The sequence below is a fragment of the Tachyglossus aculeatus genome, chromosome 4 (genome assembly GCF_015852505.1).
Source record: "Tachyglossus aculeatus isolate mTacAcu1 chromosome 4, mTacAcu1.pri, whole genome shotgun sequence".
Lineage (NCBI taxonomy): Eukaryota > Metazoa > Chordata > Mammalia > Monotremata > Tachyglossidae > Tachyglossus > Tachyglossus aculeatus.
In genome coordinates, this window is record NC_052069.1 from 54,561,904 (window position 1) to 54,580,780 (window position 18,877).

General features: G+C 40.4%; 1 protein-coding gene across 2 annotated transcripts in view; it reads left to right on the forward strand.

Annotated features, from left to right (window-relative positions):
• The window catches only part of AGL (amylo-alpha-1, 6-glucosidase, 4-alpha-glucanotransferase), a 72,436-nt gene that overhangs the window by 6,337 nt on the left and 47,222 nt on the right, over positions 1-18,877 (forward strand). For both annotated transcript variants that reach the window (XM_038744731.1, XM_038744732.1), the window contains exons 3-10: positions 7,742-7,952; positions 10,211-10,377; positions 10,913-11,116; positions 14,320-14,501; positions 14,712-14,823; positions 15,089-15,215; positions 15,439-15,541; positions 15,630-15,727. In XM_038744731.1, the coding sequence (XP_038600659.1) occupies positions 7,742-7,952; positions 10,211-10,377; positions 10,913-11,116; positions 14,320-14,501; positions 14,712-14,823; positions 15,089-15,215; positions 15,439-15,541; positions 15,630-15,727 (1,204 nt within the window). The remainder of the gene's footprint in view (positions 1-7,741; positions 7,953-10,210; positions 10,378-10,912; positions 11,117-14,319; positions 14,502-14,711; positions 14,824-15,088; positions 15,216-15,438; positions 15,542-15,629; positions 15,728-18,877) is intronic.

Genomic DNA, 18,877 nt, shown 5'->3' on the forward strand with positions numbered 1-18,877 from the left:
AGTGTTACCACATACAGTAAGTTTTTTAGGGCTCTGAAGTCTTCCAAAAGCTGTCATTGTCATTGATGCTTTTCTTAAGGTCAAAGTTAAATATAGAGTAAGACTTTTTCTAACTCAACTGACAAGGCTTATTTGATTTCTTAATACAGATGGACTTCTTGTATTGCTGCAATGTGCTTCTTAAAAACAGATTGTGTTCTCCTCCAAATGACAGGGACGGTGTTCAATTCTCACCCAACTATTCTCTCCCTGCAGTTAATAAGTACTCTGTGCCCAGTAAGCACTTAATAAATACTACTACAACTACATCATCCTCATCATCAGTGACTTTTACCATGTGCAGAGCACAATACAACAGAGTTGGTGTAGACATCCCCAACCCACAACAAGCTTTCAGTCTACTTAAATTCATGTGAGACTATGGGGGACGGGTGTGAAGTTTTTTGTGTAGGATTGTCCTTTGGCTAGAAGATGGCACTAATAACAGTGTAGGGCATTAAGTTCTTAATTTTCAAAGAAAATCTTTAGACTCACCTGCCGTTCTCTGGAATGTAATTTTGTTTTTGGAACATCGTAGTCTTGTGCAGGTTTAATACTTTTTAAAATCTGTAATTATTTTAAATGGACAGAAGCTATTTTCTGTGCCTGGAATGGGGATTTGATGAGATCACATGGTGAATACCCCATAGACCCTTTTTATATAATAATGGTACTTGTTATAAGTATTTATTGAGCGCTTACTGTGTGCAGAGCACTGTACTAAGCGCTTGGGAAGTACAAGTTGGCAACATATAGAGACAGTCCCTACCCAACAGTGGGCTCTATCCACTATGCCGTGCTCCTTCTCCTAGTTACCTCCTCTGTAAAATGGAGATTAAGACTGTGAGCCCCTTGTGGGACATGAACTGTGTCCAACCTGATTTTATTTATATCTACCCCACCTCTTGGAACAGTGCCTGGCATATAGTAATCTCTTAACAAATTCCATAAAAAAAATTTATTGAGCGTTTATTGCGTGCAGAGCCCTGTGCTAAGCTCTTGGGAGAGTACAACATAACAGAGTTGGTAGACACATTCCCTGCCCACAGTGAGTTTACAGTCTAGAGCTCTGGTGAAGCATGTGGCATTTTAAGAATACTTTTCAAGAGGGGAGGGTAAGGTGAATCTGCATGGAACAAGGCTGTTCAATTAAAACCTCCACAGTGAGGATGTGGGTTCTAATCCCGGCTCTGCCACTTATCTGGCTGTGTGACCTTGGGAAAGCCACTTCTCTGTGCCTCAGTTACCTAATCTGTACAATGGGGATGAAGACTGTGAGCCTCAAGTGGGATCTATCGTGTCTACCTTATCTTTTATCTACCTTTGCCCTTAGAACAGTGCTTGGCACATAGTAAGCACTTAACAAATGCCATTATTATTATCCCCTCTAGACTGTGAGCTCATTGTGGGCAGGGATTGTCTCTCTATTGCTGTATTGTACTTTCCCAAGTGCTTAGTACAGCACTCTGCACACAGTCAGCGCTCAATAAATACAATTGAATGAATGATTGAATCAATCAATCAATCGTATTTATTGAACACTTGCCCCACTCTTTTCAAAGCCTGCTATAGGGTTCAGCACCAGTTGCAGGTTCAGATTCAGAAGGGCCAGGGGAAATTGGCCTGCGTTATCCTTAGCATACAGAACTCTCCAGGAAATTGGGCAATTTGAAGGTGATTCCTTGGGGCTTAATTCTATGTTGTGACTACCCCAGGCTGCTCTTCAGTTGGCTCCACCCTGGGATTGTTTTAAAGCAGCTCTAAACCCCTGATCCATGCTAGTCCAGCAAGTCTATCAAGCATGGTTGACCTAGGCCTAATCCCTGGAGCCACTTTAGACCCTGTCTCCCCTAAACTGGACCATCTGGTCCTGACCCGCAGCCCCAGAGCTCAAACTAAAATCAAAAAAGCCTTTGGGGTGAGAGATGAGCCTTGCAATTGGAACAGTTTTCTGTGCCCACACTCCTCTCCCCGTGTAACTCATTTAATTAAGCTTGATGTTAACAGGACTTTTAAGTTCTACTTCCCCTCACAAAGCCAGTGGATAATGAGAGGATCATTTTTACTTCCAATCACTCACTACCTTTCAGGCCCTTAAGCACTAAACTCTTGTTACCCCTTGGGCTCAAAAAAGGCAGGCATTACTAAACAGTAAAATGGATATATGGGTGTGTGGTTGACTGAAAAGGCTAACATAGAACCCAGTCCCGAACACACTGTGCACATACCAAGACTATCCTTTGCTGTGCTATCATGTACATCATATTATAATGCATATTAATAATTATATAATTTATTTATACCTACAATTCTGTTGATCTGTTTTGATGCTATTGATACTTGTCTAGTTGTTTTGTTTTGTTATCTGTCTCCCCCTTCTAGACTGTGAGCCCATTGTTGGGTAGGGATTGCCTCTATCTCTTGCCAAATTGTAGTGTCCAAGTGCTTAGTACAGTGCTCTGCACACAGTAAGCCTCAATAGATACAACTGAATGAATGCATGAATATAAGATTTGTATTCTGTTTGCCCTTTTACCTTTCTTTGCTGATATTTCTATTTGTTAGTTTGTAGTGGGTAGAATCTAGGTCTGTTTTTCTGGCTGGCAGCACTCGAGTAGTTATAACTGTGGTATTTAAGTGCTTACTATATGCCAACCATTGTTCTAAATGCTGAAGTAAGTTCAAGATAATCAGGTCCCATATGGAGCTCACAGTTTAGATAGGGAGAACAGATACTCACCACCCATTTCGCAGATGAGGGAACTGAGGCACAAAGAAGTTAAGTGACCCGTCCAGAGTTACACAGCAGATCGTGGCAGAGCAGGAATTAGAACCCAACTCCTCTGACTCTCAGGCCTGTTTTCACTAGGCCAAGCTGCTTCACGGGGAGTTATGACCGTTAAAGATAAGGTCAAAAATTAGAATTAGTTAAATAATGAATAGTTCTTTAATCAATCCATATTTATTGAGTGCTTAATGTGTGCAGAGCACTGAAGTAAGTACTTTGGAGAATTCAGTATTACCGAGTTGGTAGACACGTTCCCTGCCCACCATAAGCTTGCAGTCTAGAGGGGAAACAGACATTGATAGGAATAAATTAAGGATTTGCATGTAAGGGCTTTGGGGCAGTTTAGAAAATTGTTTTACAATTGACTTACAATAGACTCATTTCTCCTAAAAAGTGGAGATGAGGTTCTTGAAGATCCCTGCGTTAAAGAAAACTCACATTATGTCCCCGTGCTTGTAGACAACCATCTCATCTTGTGCCACTTTGCATCCTATCCCGGTACACATGCCCAGTCAGAAGAACATTCCCTAACAGCATTCTGTCCAAAACTTACAGTTAAAAAAGGCATTATGGAAGAACTAGTAGATTGAAACTTGAATATTTGCTGAACTTATTTGTGAACTGCTTTGTTAAAGATATACCACTTTGGAGCTTTAGTAAAATAACTATTGTTTTAGACATATTGAGATTTAACTCCTCCCCAGCTCCCCTGGCCAAAAAAAAAAGGAAGGCCTTTTATGCTTATTTTTTTGTTGTTGCCTAAGGGAGGACAGCTAATTTGAGAATTCTATTCCTAGTGTTAGTCTACCTATAGGGAATAAGATATCAGTGGCATGTATGCTATGACCTAAGCTAATTTTAGCAGACCAAGTTATTAACTAAGACAAGGGTAGACCAAGTAATCTATCAGCGTTTAATTTTGTGTACAAATCACATGCGACAAAACACATTGGTTTTACATAATACACTATGTATTTGGAAGGCTGATAACCTTTGTACTTGTTGTTCTTTGAATTCATTGGATGAAGCTAAAGCTAGTTTTGTGTGAACTTTTCACAGACATAGGTTATTTAAATATACTCAAGCAGCTGAACTCTGTTATTTGTTCAAAATGGCACCATTTCTCTCAGTGATAGACTTAATCATTTTTGAAAAGGTGATTGAAGTTTCATGATCAAAATAGGAAGTGAAGTGGTGAATTACACAAAGTATCATTTCTTTCTTCAGGGCTATATATCTCTTTGTAAAAGAGGTAAGTCTATGTAAGTTAATGGAAAGAACATGAGAAAAGAGTGAGGGAAGAGAACTAATCCCTGTGGGTTTAGATAGATTGTTTTTTTTCTTACTGCTGGAGAAATTGATGGGTAATTTTCTATAATTTAGGTTAAAAGGTAAAAGTAGTTGAAGATTTGTTTTATTTCAAGCAACTTTATTTGTATCATTGCCCTAGTCCAAGTTGCTTTCTTTCCTCTATATTCAGTCTTTTGGCCTACTTGGTTGCAGTTTACTAAAATGCAGAATTGGGTTTTTTCCCATTTTGAATGACAGTAGACACAGTAGTAGCCTAAAGAATGGCTGCTTAGAAAGTGAATCTAGCAAATTGTGACCAGATGATACACTTGAGATAGGATGGCCATTAATTTTAGGGTTTGCAGCCACCACCGGTAGGTCTCTGGTGGGCTCAGTCAGGCCCTTATAGGGGTGGACTTTCAACTTTGTAATGAGAGGAGACCTGCCAGTATGGTGGCAGCTGTCCAGAAGCAGCAGTCACGAAGGAAAGGAGTGGAGGGAGATACTGTAAAGCCTCCTCTTACACTCCATCTCTTCCTCAACGGTTGGAACCACTGTTTCCCAAGCATTTCTGAAATTTTCCCATATGGACAGTCTGCTGGGGGCAGTGGTAATGGTGCCTCAGCAATGTCTCGGATATTTCTGCGGGTGGAAGCTGTCCTCAAGGTATCTGCTGCCCCGGGGACATTCCAATGGGAGCTCATCCCTGCTCTTGGAAGCACACAGTAGGATTCCTAAAGGCTAAATCTCTGTAGCCTTGGTGGTGGTGGTGGTGGTGGTGATGGGAGACTGAAAGGCTCCAACTGCCGAACTAAGTTTTGCTATTTCCCCCCATCAGTCCCTGCTCACTTTAGTCTAGCACAAATTTTCTTCACCACTTTATTAATCCAAATTAAATTTCTCCTCCAGTAATTTTTATGCCACTTTTATTCATTAGCTGCAAGGAGGACCATTCAATCAATCAATCAATCAATCGTATTTATTGAGCACTTACTGTGTGCAGAGCACTGTACTAAGCGCTTGGGAAGTACAAGTTGGCAACATATACAGTCCCTACCCAACAGTGTGATGGGGTTTTCTGTTAGGTTTCTAATTTCAAGATGCTGGGTGATTTGGATGTAATCATAATCACTAAAGAAATACAAACTCAAGTCAGCCCTTTCAGTTCATTAACAAATGTATCAAGCAGGGCCACAATTAAGTTAATTGCCTTTCCCCCATTTTTCAGGACTATCCTCGTCTCTCCCAATCCCAGGGAGGCTCAGAATGGAGGCTAAGCAACTTGAGATGCTTTTAAAGAGATGTCTAGTATTTCCTCTCTCTCGTTTTTTGATTTTTCAAATTAGAACTCTGCTTCGGTAGATAATCCATATCGGCATTTGAAAGAAAGGATCCCATCTCCATTATTGAATCCTAGGCCTGGAAGGGATTTTGAGACTGTTAGGTTCCACCTCCTTGGTCATGTAATTCCATCGGCCATCTTCACATTTCTCACAGATTTATTTCACTGTTGTAGCTATTTTATATGTGATTTTCCTTTAATATTGCTTGCTCTCTGAGGGCAGGGACTCATGACTTTGACTTGTAGCCTCCCAAGACTCTAGTACAGTGCCCTTCACACAGTAGGCACTCAGTAAGAATTGTGGGCAGGGAGCATGTCTACCAACTCTGTTGGACTTTCCCAGGCGCTTAGTACAGTGCTCTGCATGTAGTAATTGTTCCATAAATGAAATGGATCGATGGAAGTTAATGATGATAATTATTGGATCCAGCCCCCTGTCTACTAAGTGCTCGGCAAGTACAATTCAGCAGTAGAGACAAACCCTGCCCACACTGGGCTTACACTCTAGAAGCTACCACCATCATCATCATCATCATCAGTAATTGCATTTGTTGAGCAGTTACAGTGTGCAGAGCACTGTACTGAATGCTTGGGAGAGTTCAGTACATCACGTTTGGTAGGCACATTCCTTGCCCTCAGAGAGCGTCTAGAGGGGGAAACAGACATTAATATAAATAAATAATATATAATTGGTAGAAATGCACCTACGTGCTGTGGGGCAAAGAGCACTTATGACCGAAAGGTCACAGATGCAAGTGTATAGATGACCCAGAAGGGAGAGGGAGCTGGGGAAAAGGGGGTTTAATAGGGAAGGCTCCTTGGAGAAGATGCGAACTTAATAAGGCTTTGGAGGTGGGGAGAGTGGTGATCTGTCATATATGGAGAGGGGGGGGAGTTCCAAGCTAGAGGGAGAACATGGGAAAGGGGTCAGCGGTGAGAGAGATGAGATTGGGGCACAGTGAGTAAGCTGGTTATAGTGGAGCGAAGACTGAGGACTGGGCTGTAGTCGAAACTCACTGAGGTATATAGGAGCTGACCGAGTGTCCCTAAAATCACGCGTCCCTTGAACATTGCTGTTTTCATAAAAGAATCTGAAAAATGTTTATTTTTCTAACAGAGTAGACTTAGTCAGTGGTATTTATTGAGCACTTACTGTGTGCAGAGCGCTGTACTAAGCGCTCGGGAGAGTATGTACATAAGGAGCAGTGTGACCTGGTGGAAAGAGCACCAGCCTGGGAGTCAGCAGACCTTGGTTGTAATCCCAGAAGTGTGGCTTAGTGGAAAGAGCAGGGGCTTGGGAGTTGGAGGTCGTGGGTTCTAATCCCCATTCTGCCACTTGTCCGCTGTGTGACCGTGGGCAAGTCACTTCTCTGTGCCTCAGTTACCTCATCTGTAAAATGGGGATGGAGACTGTGAATCCCACTTGGGACAACCTGATTACCTTGTATTTACCCCAGTGCTTAGAACAGTGCTTGGCGCATAGTAAGCGCTTAACAAATAGCATAATTATTATTGATATTATTATTACTTGTCTGCTGTGTGACCTTGGGCAAGTCACTTAACTTCCCTGTGCCTCATCTGTAAAATGGGCAGTAAGACTGTGAGCCCTAAGTGGGAAGAGCCCGGGATTGGGAGTCAGAGGTCATGGGTTCTAATCCCTGCTCCGCCACTTGTCAGCTGTGTGACTTTGGGCAAGTCACTTAACTTCTATGTGCCTCAGTTACCTCGTCTGTAAAATGGGGATTAAGATTGTGAGCCCCACGTGGGACAACCTGATCGCCTTGTATCCCCCATCACTTAGAACAGTTCTTTGCACATAGTAAGTGGTTAACAAATACCATTATTATTATTATGGACTGTGTCCAACTCGATTAGTTTGGTATCTACCCCAGCTCTTAGTACAGTCCCTGGCACATAGTAAGTGCCTAACATGCCATTTTAAAAAAAAACAGACTGTTGGACTGAGGAGGGGGTGATTATCAAGTGCTTCAAGGTTGCAAATCCAAGTGTTTAGGTGATTCAGAAGGGAGAGGAAGTAGGGAAATGAGGGCTTAGTCAGGGGAGGCCTCTTGGAGGAAAAGTGATTTTAATAAGGCTTTGAAAGTGGGAAGAGTGGTGGTCCGTCATATATGAAAGTGGAGAGAGTTCTAGAGGGAGGATTTGGGCAAGGGATCAGCAGTGAGATAGCTTGGTTTTATACTAATCCAATTAAGCCTAAATTGATCTTTACTTTATTGCAGCAAAACACAAAGTGAATATATTCACCTTTGCTCTCTGCCTAGGTTTTGAACTTCAGTTCAGGCTGGGTCCAACCTTACAAGGAAAGGAAATATCTGTGTACACAAATTATCCGTCCCCCGGAGAACCATTCAATCGCCAAAAATTCCAATTACTGGCCTGGGAGAACCCAACTGAAAAAGAAGATGACTCTGACAAATACTGTAAACTTAGTCTTCAACAAGCTGGATCATTCCAGTATTATTTCAACCAAGAGTAAGTTAAAATATGTGTGTGGAACTGTGAATTTATAATTCTGGAAGTTGAAATGGCATCTAAAATCACAACAAAATTTAGGAAGGACAATAAATTATGCTTCATCATGCTTCTTCACCATTCCTCTTGTTGCATATTGAAATGTTCAAAATTAAATTTGATAACCAGGTATAAAGAACTTTCCAAGTAAAAATGTTAATCGCTCAGTGGAAAGAGCATGGGCTTTGGAGTCAGAGGTCATGGGTTCAAATCCCATCTCTGCTGATTGTCAGCTGTGTGACTTTGGGCAAGTTACTTAACTTCTCTGGGCCTCAGTTACCTCATCTGTAAAATGGGGATTAAGACTGTGAGCCCCCTGTGCGACAACCTGATCACCTTGTAACCTCCGCAGCGTTTAGAACAGTGCTTTGCACATAGTAAGCGCTTAATAAAATGCCATTGTTATTATTATTATTATTAATAACAGAATAATCCTTTGGTTTCCCAATAGAAACAGATTAAAGGTCTACTGATTTTGTAAGTAATTCTTTTAGGTTTTGAGTGTGCATCAATATTTTTGTTGATGGCAGTGTCTTTGGACATTCAAAGGAAGCAGTTCTCTTTTCGTACATTAATTCCTGAATTTGAAGTGGAAATGTATTTGTTCAGTACTTACTGTGTGTCAGGAAATGTGCTAGTCAGGTTGGATACAGTCCATATCCCACATGAGGCTCACAGTCTTAATCCCCATTTTATAGATAAGGTAACTGAAGCACAGAGAAGTTAAGTGACTTACCCAAGATTGCAGTGGACACATGGCAGAGCTGGGATTCGAACCCAAGTCCTCTGACTCCCAGAACCGGGCTCTTTCTCCTTAGACGCAGCATGGCCGAGTGGCAAGAACACGGGTTTGGGAGTCAGAGGATGTTGGGCTCTAATTCCGGCTCCGCCATTGGTCCACTGTGTGACTCTGGGCAAGTCACTTCACTTCTCTGTGTCTGTTACCTCATCTGTAAAATGGCGATTAAGACTGTGAGCCCCATGTGGGACAACCTGATTACTTTGTATCTACCCCAGCGCTTAACAGATACTATTATTATTATTTTCCACTAGGCCACGCCGCCTCTCTGTTCATAATCGTAGCTTGCATAAACCAAAATGTTTAGGTAAAAATAGCTGTAGACTGGAATTGTGTATATAGATAAGGAAATGATGGAAACAAAATTACTTACAGATGAATTTATTGTCGAAAAATCTGAACTTTATTTTGATATTTTAATGTAACTGAGGCTTGTTGGTCTTCTAAATGAAACAGTTAATAATCATTTTAGTGGCATTTATTAAGCAGTGATGTGCTAAGTACTGAGTTAGATTTAAGGCCGGGTGGACATAGTTTATGTTCATTCATTCATTTGTATTTACTGAGGGCTTAGTGTGTGCAGAGTGCTGTAATAATAATGATGGCATTTATTAAGCGCTTACTATGTGCAAAGCACTGTTCTAAGCGCTGGGGAGGTTACAAGGTGATCAGGTTGTCCCACGTGGGGCTCACAGTCTTAATCCCCATTTTCCAGATGAGGTAACTGAGGCCCAGAGAAGTGAAGAGACTTGCCCAAAGTCACACAGCTGACAATTGGCGGAGCCTGGATTTGAACCCATGACCTCTGACTCCATAGCCTGGGCTCTTTCCACTGCTTCTCTGTAGTATGCCTCTATAGCTGTAGTATGTGCTTGGGAGAGTACAGTACAACAATAAACTGACACATTCCCTGCCCACAGAGTTTACAGTTTCATTTCCACACAGGTCTCATAATCCATCCGTATTTTCCAGGTTGGAGAGGTTAAGAGACTTGGCTAAGGTCGCACAGCACATATTTATTACTCTATTTATTTATTTATTTATTTTACTTGTACATATCTATTCTATTTATTTTATTTTGTTAGTATGTTTGGTTTTGTTCTCTGTCTCCCCCTTTTAGACTGTGAGCCCACTGTTGGGTAGGGACTGTCTCTATATGTTGCCAATTTGTACTTCCCAAGCGCTTAGTACAGTGCTCTGCACATAGTAAGCACTCAATAAATACGATTGATGATGATGATGATGATGATGAGTGGCAGAACTGGAATTAGAGCTCAGCTCTCCTGTCTCCTAGGCGTGTGCTTTTTCCACTAGGGCAGTGCTACCTCCCGAGGAAATATTCTTGTTAAAGACATTAAAACCCCCAGATCATTCAATAAATATGCATTTTTCTATTACTAATAAAAGTTCTTTCTTCCAGAAATGAGAAAAGTGGTGGAGGATACATAGTTGTGGATCCAATTTTACGAGTTGGTGCTGATAATCAAGTTTTGCCTTTGGATTGTGTTACTCTGCAGACATTTCTCGCTAAATGTTTAGGACCCTTTGATGAATGGGAGGACAGACTTAGAGTTGCAAAAGAATCAGGTATTACCAAAATTTACTTCATGAGTCATTGCAAAGAGGAAGAGTGTTTTTCCTATGTGAAAAATAACTTTCAAAATTTTGGAACCAGTTTCTTTGCATTTCGTCATGCAATTGGGTAATATCTAATTTAATTCATGAATATTTTAAGTAGGTGAAAGAGCATAAAAATCTCTAAGTACTTACTTTCAAGTATTAAAAAGTTGAATATTCATTTAAAGGTAGTTCCATTTGTACAGCAAGAACAATTATTGAAACTGTATTGACAGCATGAATTTATGCTGTCAAATTCAAATTCATTTAGATCAATCAATCAATCAGTTGTATTTATTGAGCGCTTGCTGTGTGCAGAGCACTGTACTAAGCGCTTGGGAAGTACAAGTTGTCAACATAGATATAGATGCATTTTACACTAAGCATATTCAGTTTTTATCCTTTTGGCATAGATTCCTTATATAGTATTTGTATTTCAAGCTTAGCTATGTCATATTTTCTTGTATATTTTCAGTTGACGTAATTTTTTTTTCTAACTTTGCAGGTTACAACATGATTCATTTCACCCCATTGCAGACACTTGGACTGTCCAGATCCTGTTATTCCCTAGCTGATCAGCTGCAACTAAATCCTGACTTTTCAAGGCCTAATAAAAAGTATACTTGGAATGATGTTGGACAGCTAGTGGAAAAAATGAGAAAGGAATGGAATATGCTTTGCATTACAGATGTCGTGTACAATCATACTGGTATGGACCCCACTATTTGCCTTAATATTTGTTGACATTGACTAATTCGATAACGGGGGTGATCTAAACATAAAAGATGCTCCTTTAAGCCAGTGTTTGCCCAGCCCAATATTCTGTTTCCCAACAGTGGCAACAGGATGCTTGAAATAATAACTTTATGACATATTCCCTGCTTGACATCCATCTAGTTCTTCAGCGTGGCTCAGTGGAAAGAGCACGGGCTTGGGAGTCAGAGGTCATGGGTTCTAATCCTGGCTCCCCCACATGTTTGCTGTGTGACCGTGGGCAAGTCACTTAACTTCTCTGAGCCTCAGTTACCTCATCTGTAAAATGGGGATTAAGACTGTGAGCCCCACATGGGACATTGTGATCACCTTGTATCCCCCCCAGCGCTTAGAACAGTGCTTTGCACGTAGTAAGCACTTAACAAATGCCATCATTATTATTCTTAGGGACATACTATGTGGCTTCCTTACTGAGCTCAGTAAGATAAGCTTTGAAAGGGAAAAAACCAGCATCTTTATTCTCAGAATAAACAGACACATTCATTTGTGGACTAGTGGGCTAGACTGTGAGGCCACTGTTGGGTAGGGACTGTCTCTATATGTTGCCAACTTGTACTTCCCAAGCGCTTAGTACAGTGCTCTGCACACAGTAAGCACTCAATAAATACGATTGATTGATTCTGTAATTATTCTGCTTATTCTCTGTAAAATTCAGAACTCTTAACATTGGCTGCAACAGCAACTGTCAGGATATATAATTTCTTTCCAGTGCTGATAAGAATCTGGCTGTAATACAATACTATTGTATGCTCCTATGACATTTTTGTTACAGTAGTAACAGTACCTATTTATTGAGCACCTTCCTGGTGCAATGCACTCTGCTAGGCACTTGAGAAGTACGGAATGAAGGAATGACTTCAAGGAGCGTCCACACTGACACTGGAGATAAACATAAAAATACTGTTCAGAGTTTGTCAAGTATAAGAAAAGTACTAAAAGAGTTTCAAAGCCGTCATATTTGTTAACCCGGTAATCGACAGTTGGGATTTTGGAAATGACTTTAACTGGTCTGTCCAGATGAGGCTGTTAAGGGATGTCAATCAGTCAATGGTATATATTGATATATATTGGTATATATATCTATATCTATATATAGATATATATATATTGATTGCTTACTGTGTCGAGAGCACTGTAGTAAGTACTTGGGACAGTACAACAGCAGTGTGGCCTAGTGGGTAGAGCATGGGCCTGGGAATTAGAAGGATCTGGGTTCTGATTCCAGCTCTGCCACTTGTCTGCATAGTGACCTTGGGCAAGTCACTTAACTGCTTTGTGCCCCAGTGATCTCATCTGTGAAATGGGGATTAAGACTGTGAGCCCTATGTGGGACAGAGATTGTGTCCAACCTGATTTGCATGTATCTACTCCAGTGCTTAGTATAGTGCCGGGCACATAATAAGCACAGATACTGCAATTATTAGTAGAGTTGGTAGACACTGTTCCTGCTCATAAAGAGCATACAGGTTAGTTGGGAAGATAGACATTAGAATGGGTTACCAACAGGGGAAAAGGAGGAATATAGGAATATGTATTCTCATTGACATCACTACTGGGTAATAGGTCCACAGTTATTTAGTGTTTTACACAACCATAGTTGTGAAAAGCAACAAGGAGCTTTGATTTTAGGAATGAGACTACACTTCAATCCTCTGAGAAGCTCTGTCTATTCAGAAACCACTGTAGCGTGGCTCAATGGAAAGAGCACGGGCTTCGGAGTCAGAGATCATGGGTTCAAATCCCGGCTCTGCCAATTGTCAGCTGTGTGACTTTGGGCAAGTCACTTAACTTCTCTGTGCCTGTTACCTCATCTGTAAAATGGGGATTATGATTGTGAGCCCCCCGTGGGACAACCTGATCACCTTGTAACCACCCCAGCACTTAGAACAGTGCTTTGCACACAGTAAGCACTTAATATATGCCATCATCATCATTATTATTATTATTACTGTAGGCTGATGACTGCTTAAAGAGAATAGATGTATGCAAGTGATCAACTATTGCTTTGTAAAGGCACACGTTTTAGATTGGCAGTCAGCCTAAAAAAATCAGGTCATGAAAAGCCTGCATCTTGAAAGTGTTTCTTTGGAACTACAACCCAAAAACCACTCACTGAATTCAGTGACCTCAGCAGTCCAGTATCAAATTACATGTTAACAGAGAAGAAGTAAAATCTTAATTTAAAAAATTCTTCGAGAGACTAACAGGCCTTTAGCAAAAGGTAGTAATATAGTCATAATAGTAGTATTTATTAATTACTGTAGGCAGACCACTGTACTAAGCACTGGGGGAGAATACCCAGAGGGGAATTATGCGCAGACCCTGCCCCTTGGATTGGAGGCATCAGAAGTGATCACTCAATAATGCATTTTTTTTGTGGTAGCTAAGTGCTTACTATGTGTCAAGCACTGTTCTAAGCACTGGGGTAGATACAGGTTATCAGGTTGGATACAATCCCTGTCCCACATGGGGCTCACAGTCTAAGTAGGAAGGAGACAGGTATTGAATCCCCATTTTGCGGTTGAGGAAACTGAAGCGCAGAGAGGTTAAGTGAATTGCCCAAGGTCACACAGAAGGTGACTGAGGCAGGATTAGAATCCAGGGCCTCTGGTTCCCAGGTCCTTTGGCTCCTAGGTCCGTGTTTTACCCACTAGGGAACACCACTTCCCAACTGAGTACCAACTGTGTTCAGAGCACTGTACCAACAGAGTTGGTAGAAACATTCCCGCCCCACAACAAGCTTACATTCCAGAGGGGATGAAACAGTAAAACACAACACAAAAAAATGGATGGGTTAATAGGTTACAACTTTCTCTTCATTATCATCAATCGTATTTATTGAGCGCTTACTATGTGCAGAGTCATTATGAATGGTATTTATTGGGCGCTTGCTATGTGCAGAGCATTATATAAATGCTTGGGAAAGTACAGCACAACAGAGTTGGATTGCATGTTCCCTGCCCAAAATGAGTCTTCATTCTAGAGAGACAACGAAAGCAGGTTTTCGCTCCCTTGAATTATATTTAGAAAACAAAGTCGTTCTTATGCACAGAGTATGGAGGAAGATGGTTTGGTATTTAATCTTAAAAGACAATGAAATGTTTTCCTTTTTTCTCCCCTGCCCCCCTTTTCTTTAAGCTGCTAACAGTAAATGGATCCAAGAGCATCCTGAATGCACATATAATTTAGTGAATTCTCCTCATCTGAAACCAGCCTGGATTTTGGACAGAGCACTTTGGCATTTAACCTGTGATGTTGTGGAAGGAAGATACAAAGAGAAAGGACTGCCTATTTTGATTGAAAATGACCAACAACTGAATGTTAGTATGTGTGGAAAAATGATCATTTTAAACAGCACAATATTTGTAACTGAAATTGTTTTTAAGCCATTTTATAATAAGGATGGCATTTATTAAGCGCTCACTATGTGCAAAGCACTGTTCTAAGCGCGTCCTCCCAAAATATTTTTCTGAAAGATTTAAATATTGAAAACAGGCTTTTTAATCCTTCAACTATATTGTATTTTACAGAGTATCCGTAGGATAGTCTGGGAAGATATTTATCCTAAGATTCAACTCTGGGAATTTTATCAAGTGGATGTTAATAAAGCGGTACAGCAGTTTAGAGAGCTTCTTACCCAAGGTACAGGATGTACATTAAAACATGTTGCTATATGTAATCTACCCATTTGCACGTGCAGATATATGAAAAATTTTCCATCATGGGAGAAGTATTTCCATGTTTTTCGCTTGGTAGGAAGTGGAGGATCTGTAACAATATACCCATGGTTTTGACTTTTGTGGCTTTTGCTGCTAAATTTGTGGATTTTTGTTGTTGTTCCTCTTTAGGATATTTGCTCTCAGTTTTTTGTTTTGTTTTTGTTTTGTTTTTGTTTTTTCCTTTTCAGAAAAGAGGAAAACAGTATCTAAATCTGATCCTAAGCAGCTCCTTAAAATCATTCAGGATCCTGAGTTCAAACGTCTCGGCTGTACTGTGGATGTGAACATTGCATTAGCAACTTTCATACCACATAGGTTTGTGGTTATGCATTTTTCTCATGAAACATTGGAGGGTGTTGTGTAAGGTTTCTATCCAGTAAAGATCTCTTATGCTAAAATAACGTTTTTGATAACAGGAAACATATTTTTATAGTTTACAGATCACTTTACAGTTTTGTTCGTTTTCATGTAATTTTTAAACAAATGGGAATTTTCATCCACAAATTGCTGAATGACTTAATTGTTATATATTTTCTAGCAATGGGCCAAATGCAATAGATGAATGCTGTAACTGGTTTCGAAAGAGAATTGAGGAACTAAATTCAGAAAAACTTCGCATAGTGAACTACCATCAGGAACAGGTTTTACGTATTTCTTTCGGTTTTTCCTTTGAATTTTGTTACTCTTTTTTTTCCCCTTTGAAATAACATACAATTTAATTATTTCCAGGCTGTTAATTGTCTTTTGGGAAATGTGTCTTACGAACGACTTGCTGGCGAGGGTCCCAAACTAGGTCCTGTTACTAGAAAACATCCCTTAGTAACCAGGTATTCCATTTTTGCTTTCCTCTCAAAACTTTAAGCTTTCATTTCTCAAAAAACTTGGAAACGTTACAAGATACCTTAAAAATGAAACCAGAAGTAAATTTTGTGTAAGAAATACATTTGTTCTAAGTGATGCTAGTTGCTTGTATTTTTCAGAATATGTTCAATCTCAATAGTGTGGGGCTGTTAATGCAAAATTGTATTGGTGTCTGTTGGTTAGCAAAATTACTAATCAAATGTTAATAAACCAGAACAGAGCCATGTACTTGGTTTCTGTCCAGTATCCAGTATGATTAAAACTTTTGTTTGTCACTTGTGAGTGGACACCAGTAACCTCTGACAAGTGAAAAAAAATTGTCTCTATACAATTCAGATAATAGGGTTCCCGCATTATTGTTTTTCCTGTAGCTGAAGTTGATGCAATAGTATCACAACTCAGCACTTAGAAGTTCATGAACGTGGTTGTCGGGGTGAAAGTGTGGGTATAGGGTGTGTGGGATGTGAGGCCTGCGTAAGAATCATCGAACTTCATACCACATTATAGGTCTATAAAGCAGCCATGGGTCTAAGACCTTAGGCCTATCACTCAAAACCTACCAGTATTACTTATGAACCATACTCAAATGAAATGGAAATCAGGATGGCCTATTGGAAAGAGCACAGTCTTAGGAGTCAGAGGATCTGAGTTGTAATTCTGTCTGTGGCTTGCCTGCTCTGTGACCTTGGGCAACTCACTCAACTTCTCTGCACTTCAGTTTCCTCAACTGTAAAATAGGAATTCAATACCTGTTTTCCCTCTGCCTTAGACTCTGAGCTTTATGTGGGACAGGGACTGTTGATTTGTGTCTATCCCTGTGCTTAGAATAGTGATTGACACATAGGAAATACTTAAATGCCAAAAAAAAAATGGGAGGGCAACATTACGTACATTGAAGTCTTGGGAAACAGCTCATCGGCATCAAAATATAGTTTTCCTGGGTGGGACATGGGAGGAGATTGGGAGATAGGAGGATACCCAAGGAGTTGTCATAGGCACACAGTAAGCGCTCAATAAATAGGATTGAATGAATGAAAAAGAGCACATTTTAGTCATGAAAGCAGAATAAACAATATAAAGATAAAATGATGTACAGTTTCAAAAAGGGAAAACAGATCCAAAGCAGTGATATGTTGGAAAAGGACTGCCACAGATCAGACTGGGGGCCACCAACTGAAAAAGAAGATGCTTTCCTTTAAATGAAAGCTTCATTAAGATTGGGTATCAAGAGACAGTCAACCTCTAAGGACAAACACATCAGTACAACAAGGATTGTCTTTGCATGCAGTATGGAATATTGTTGCTCGCATGAATCTTTTCAGCTTTCTGTGTCAGAAGCAGCATCTTTGAAAACAAAACAGATAAATACTTAATTTAGCTATGGGTTGGTTTCAGGGGAGTGGGTGGGAGAGAGGAGTAGTTGCAACAAAATGTGAATGTGAGAGTTTGTGCGAAAATAGATGGGAGAAACTGGAAGGGAGAAGAAGTATCTGCTCTGGGAGTGAATAGGAAAAGTTAGAGTATGTTGGTAATGGTAAAAGGCATGATAAATATTGTGGTAGAAAAGGTAGAAATAGGGTAACAGGTGAGGACTACTGTCAAATGTGATTGGGTTAGTACAAGTTTTGTTGGGCTCATGAACTTTTTGGCAAGTTAAAAGATACATACAGAGCTGGCCTAGCACAATATCAGAATACCATAAAAACCTTCAGTACCACATTATTAACTTGTCTGTTAATAAATCAGTGGTGTTTATTGAAGGCTTACTGTGTGGTAATTGTGCTATTTAAGCCCTCCGTATATGTCAAGCACCATACTGAGAGTTGGCGTAGATATAAGCAGGTCAGACACGGTCCCAGATTCACATGGGGTTCATAGAGTAAGTAGGAAGGAACAGGTATCTTTATCCCCTTTTTTATAGAGAAGGAAACTGGAACACAGAGAAGTAAATGGCACGTCCAAAATCGCGCAGTGGAGAAGTGGTTCAGCTGGGATTAGAACCAGGTCTCCTAACTCACAAGTCTGAGCTCTTTTCCACAAGGCCGCACTGCATGTGTGGTCTTCGCCCACATAGACCAGCTACTGGAAGAACCAGCAGAGAAAACATACTATTTAATGGTTAAAAAAAATATTGTCCTGAGTGAATTAAATCTGTGGAAGTGAATTGCAATATAGTAGTCCTATTGTTTGCTTCACCTTAAAAGTAATAATTATTATACTAATGGTATTTGTTAAGTGCTTACTATGTGCCGGGCACTGTTCTAAGTGCTGGGGTGGATACAAGCTAATCAGGTTGGACACAGTCCCTATCCCACATGGAGCTCACATCTCAATCCCCATTTTACAGATAAGGTAACTGAGGCACAGAGAAGTGAAGTGACTTCCCCAAGGTCACACAGCAGACAAGTGGAGGAGCCGGGATTAGAACCCATGACCTTCTGACTCCCACGCCCTTACTCTATCCACTATGCCATGCTGCTTCTTTGAACAGTTTGCTCTTTAACACCAAAGATTGTCAAATAACAAGGAGTATTCAGAAATGAATGGTTTATGAGAGAGGATGATAGGTACTAAAGCCAGGAAGAATCAAATTTGGTTTGTGTTCACTATGTGTCCCCTGACTTACATTTTGCCACTCACAGCCATAAAGAGATTTCATTGTATTTTATGCTGCAGATTTTGCTCAGTAAAATAAATATTATTTTCCCCAAACCTTGTTGGTTTGAAAGGGGAAGCCTTTCCAGTTTTGGGGAAGTTGTTTGTCGGGCGGGGAGGAAGGAAAAACCAGACACGTAAGACATTTATTGAGACATCTTTAGCTAGGAGGCTCTTAGTGCATTTGTCTTCTGCATGATTTAATCTTTAATAACATAAGGAAGAATAATTAAAATCTGACCTGGGCCAGGAAGAAGCAAACAAGGGAGAGGCCAAACCTCTGTACCTATTGTGTTTGCAGCCCTGAGGAGCAGCCAAGTAGAACAACTGTCTGCTTCGTGTGGGTGAACAGACACCTAACTGTTCAGGCCTCAGGAAGAGATAGGTGCAGACATTTGGGATCCTAATTCAGAGACTTTATTTACATACATATTTATCCAATTTAGTATTTAAGAAAAGGT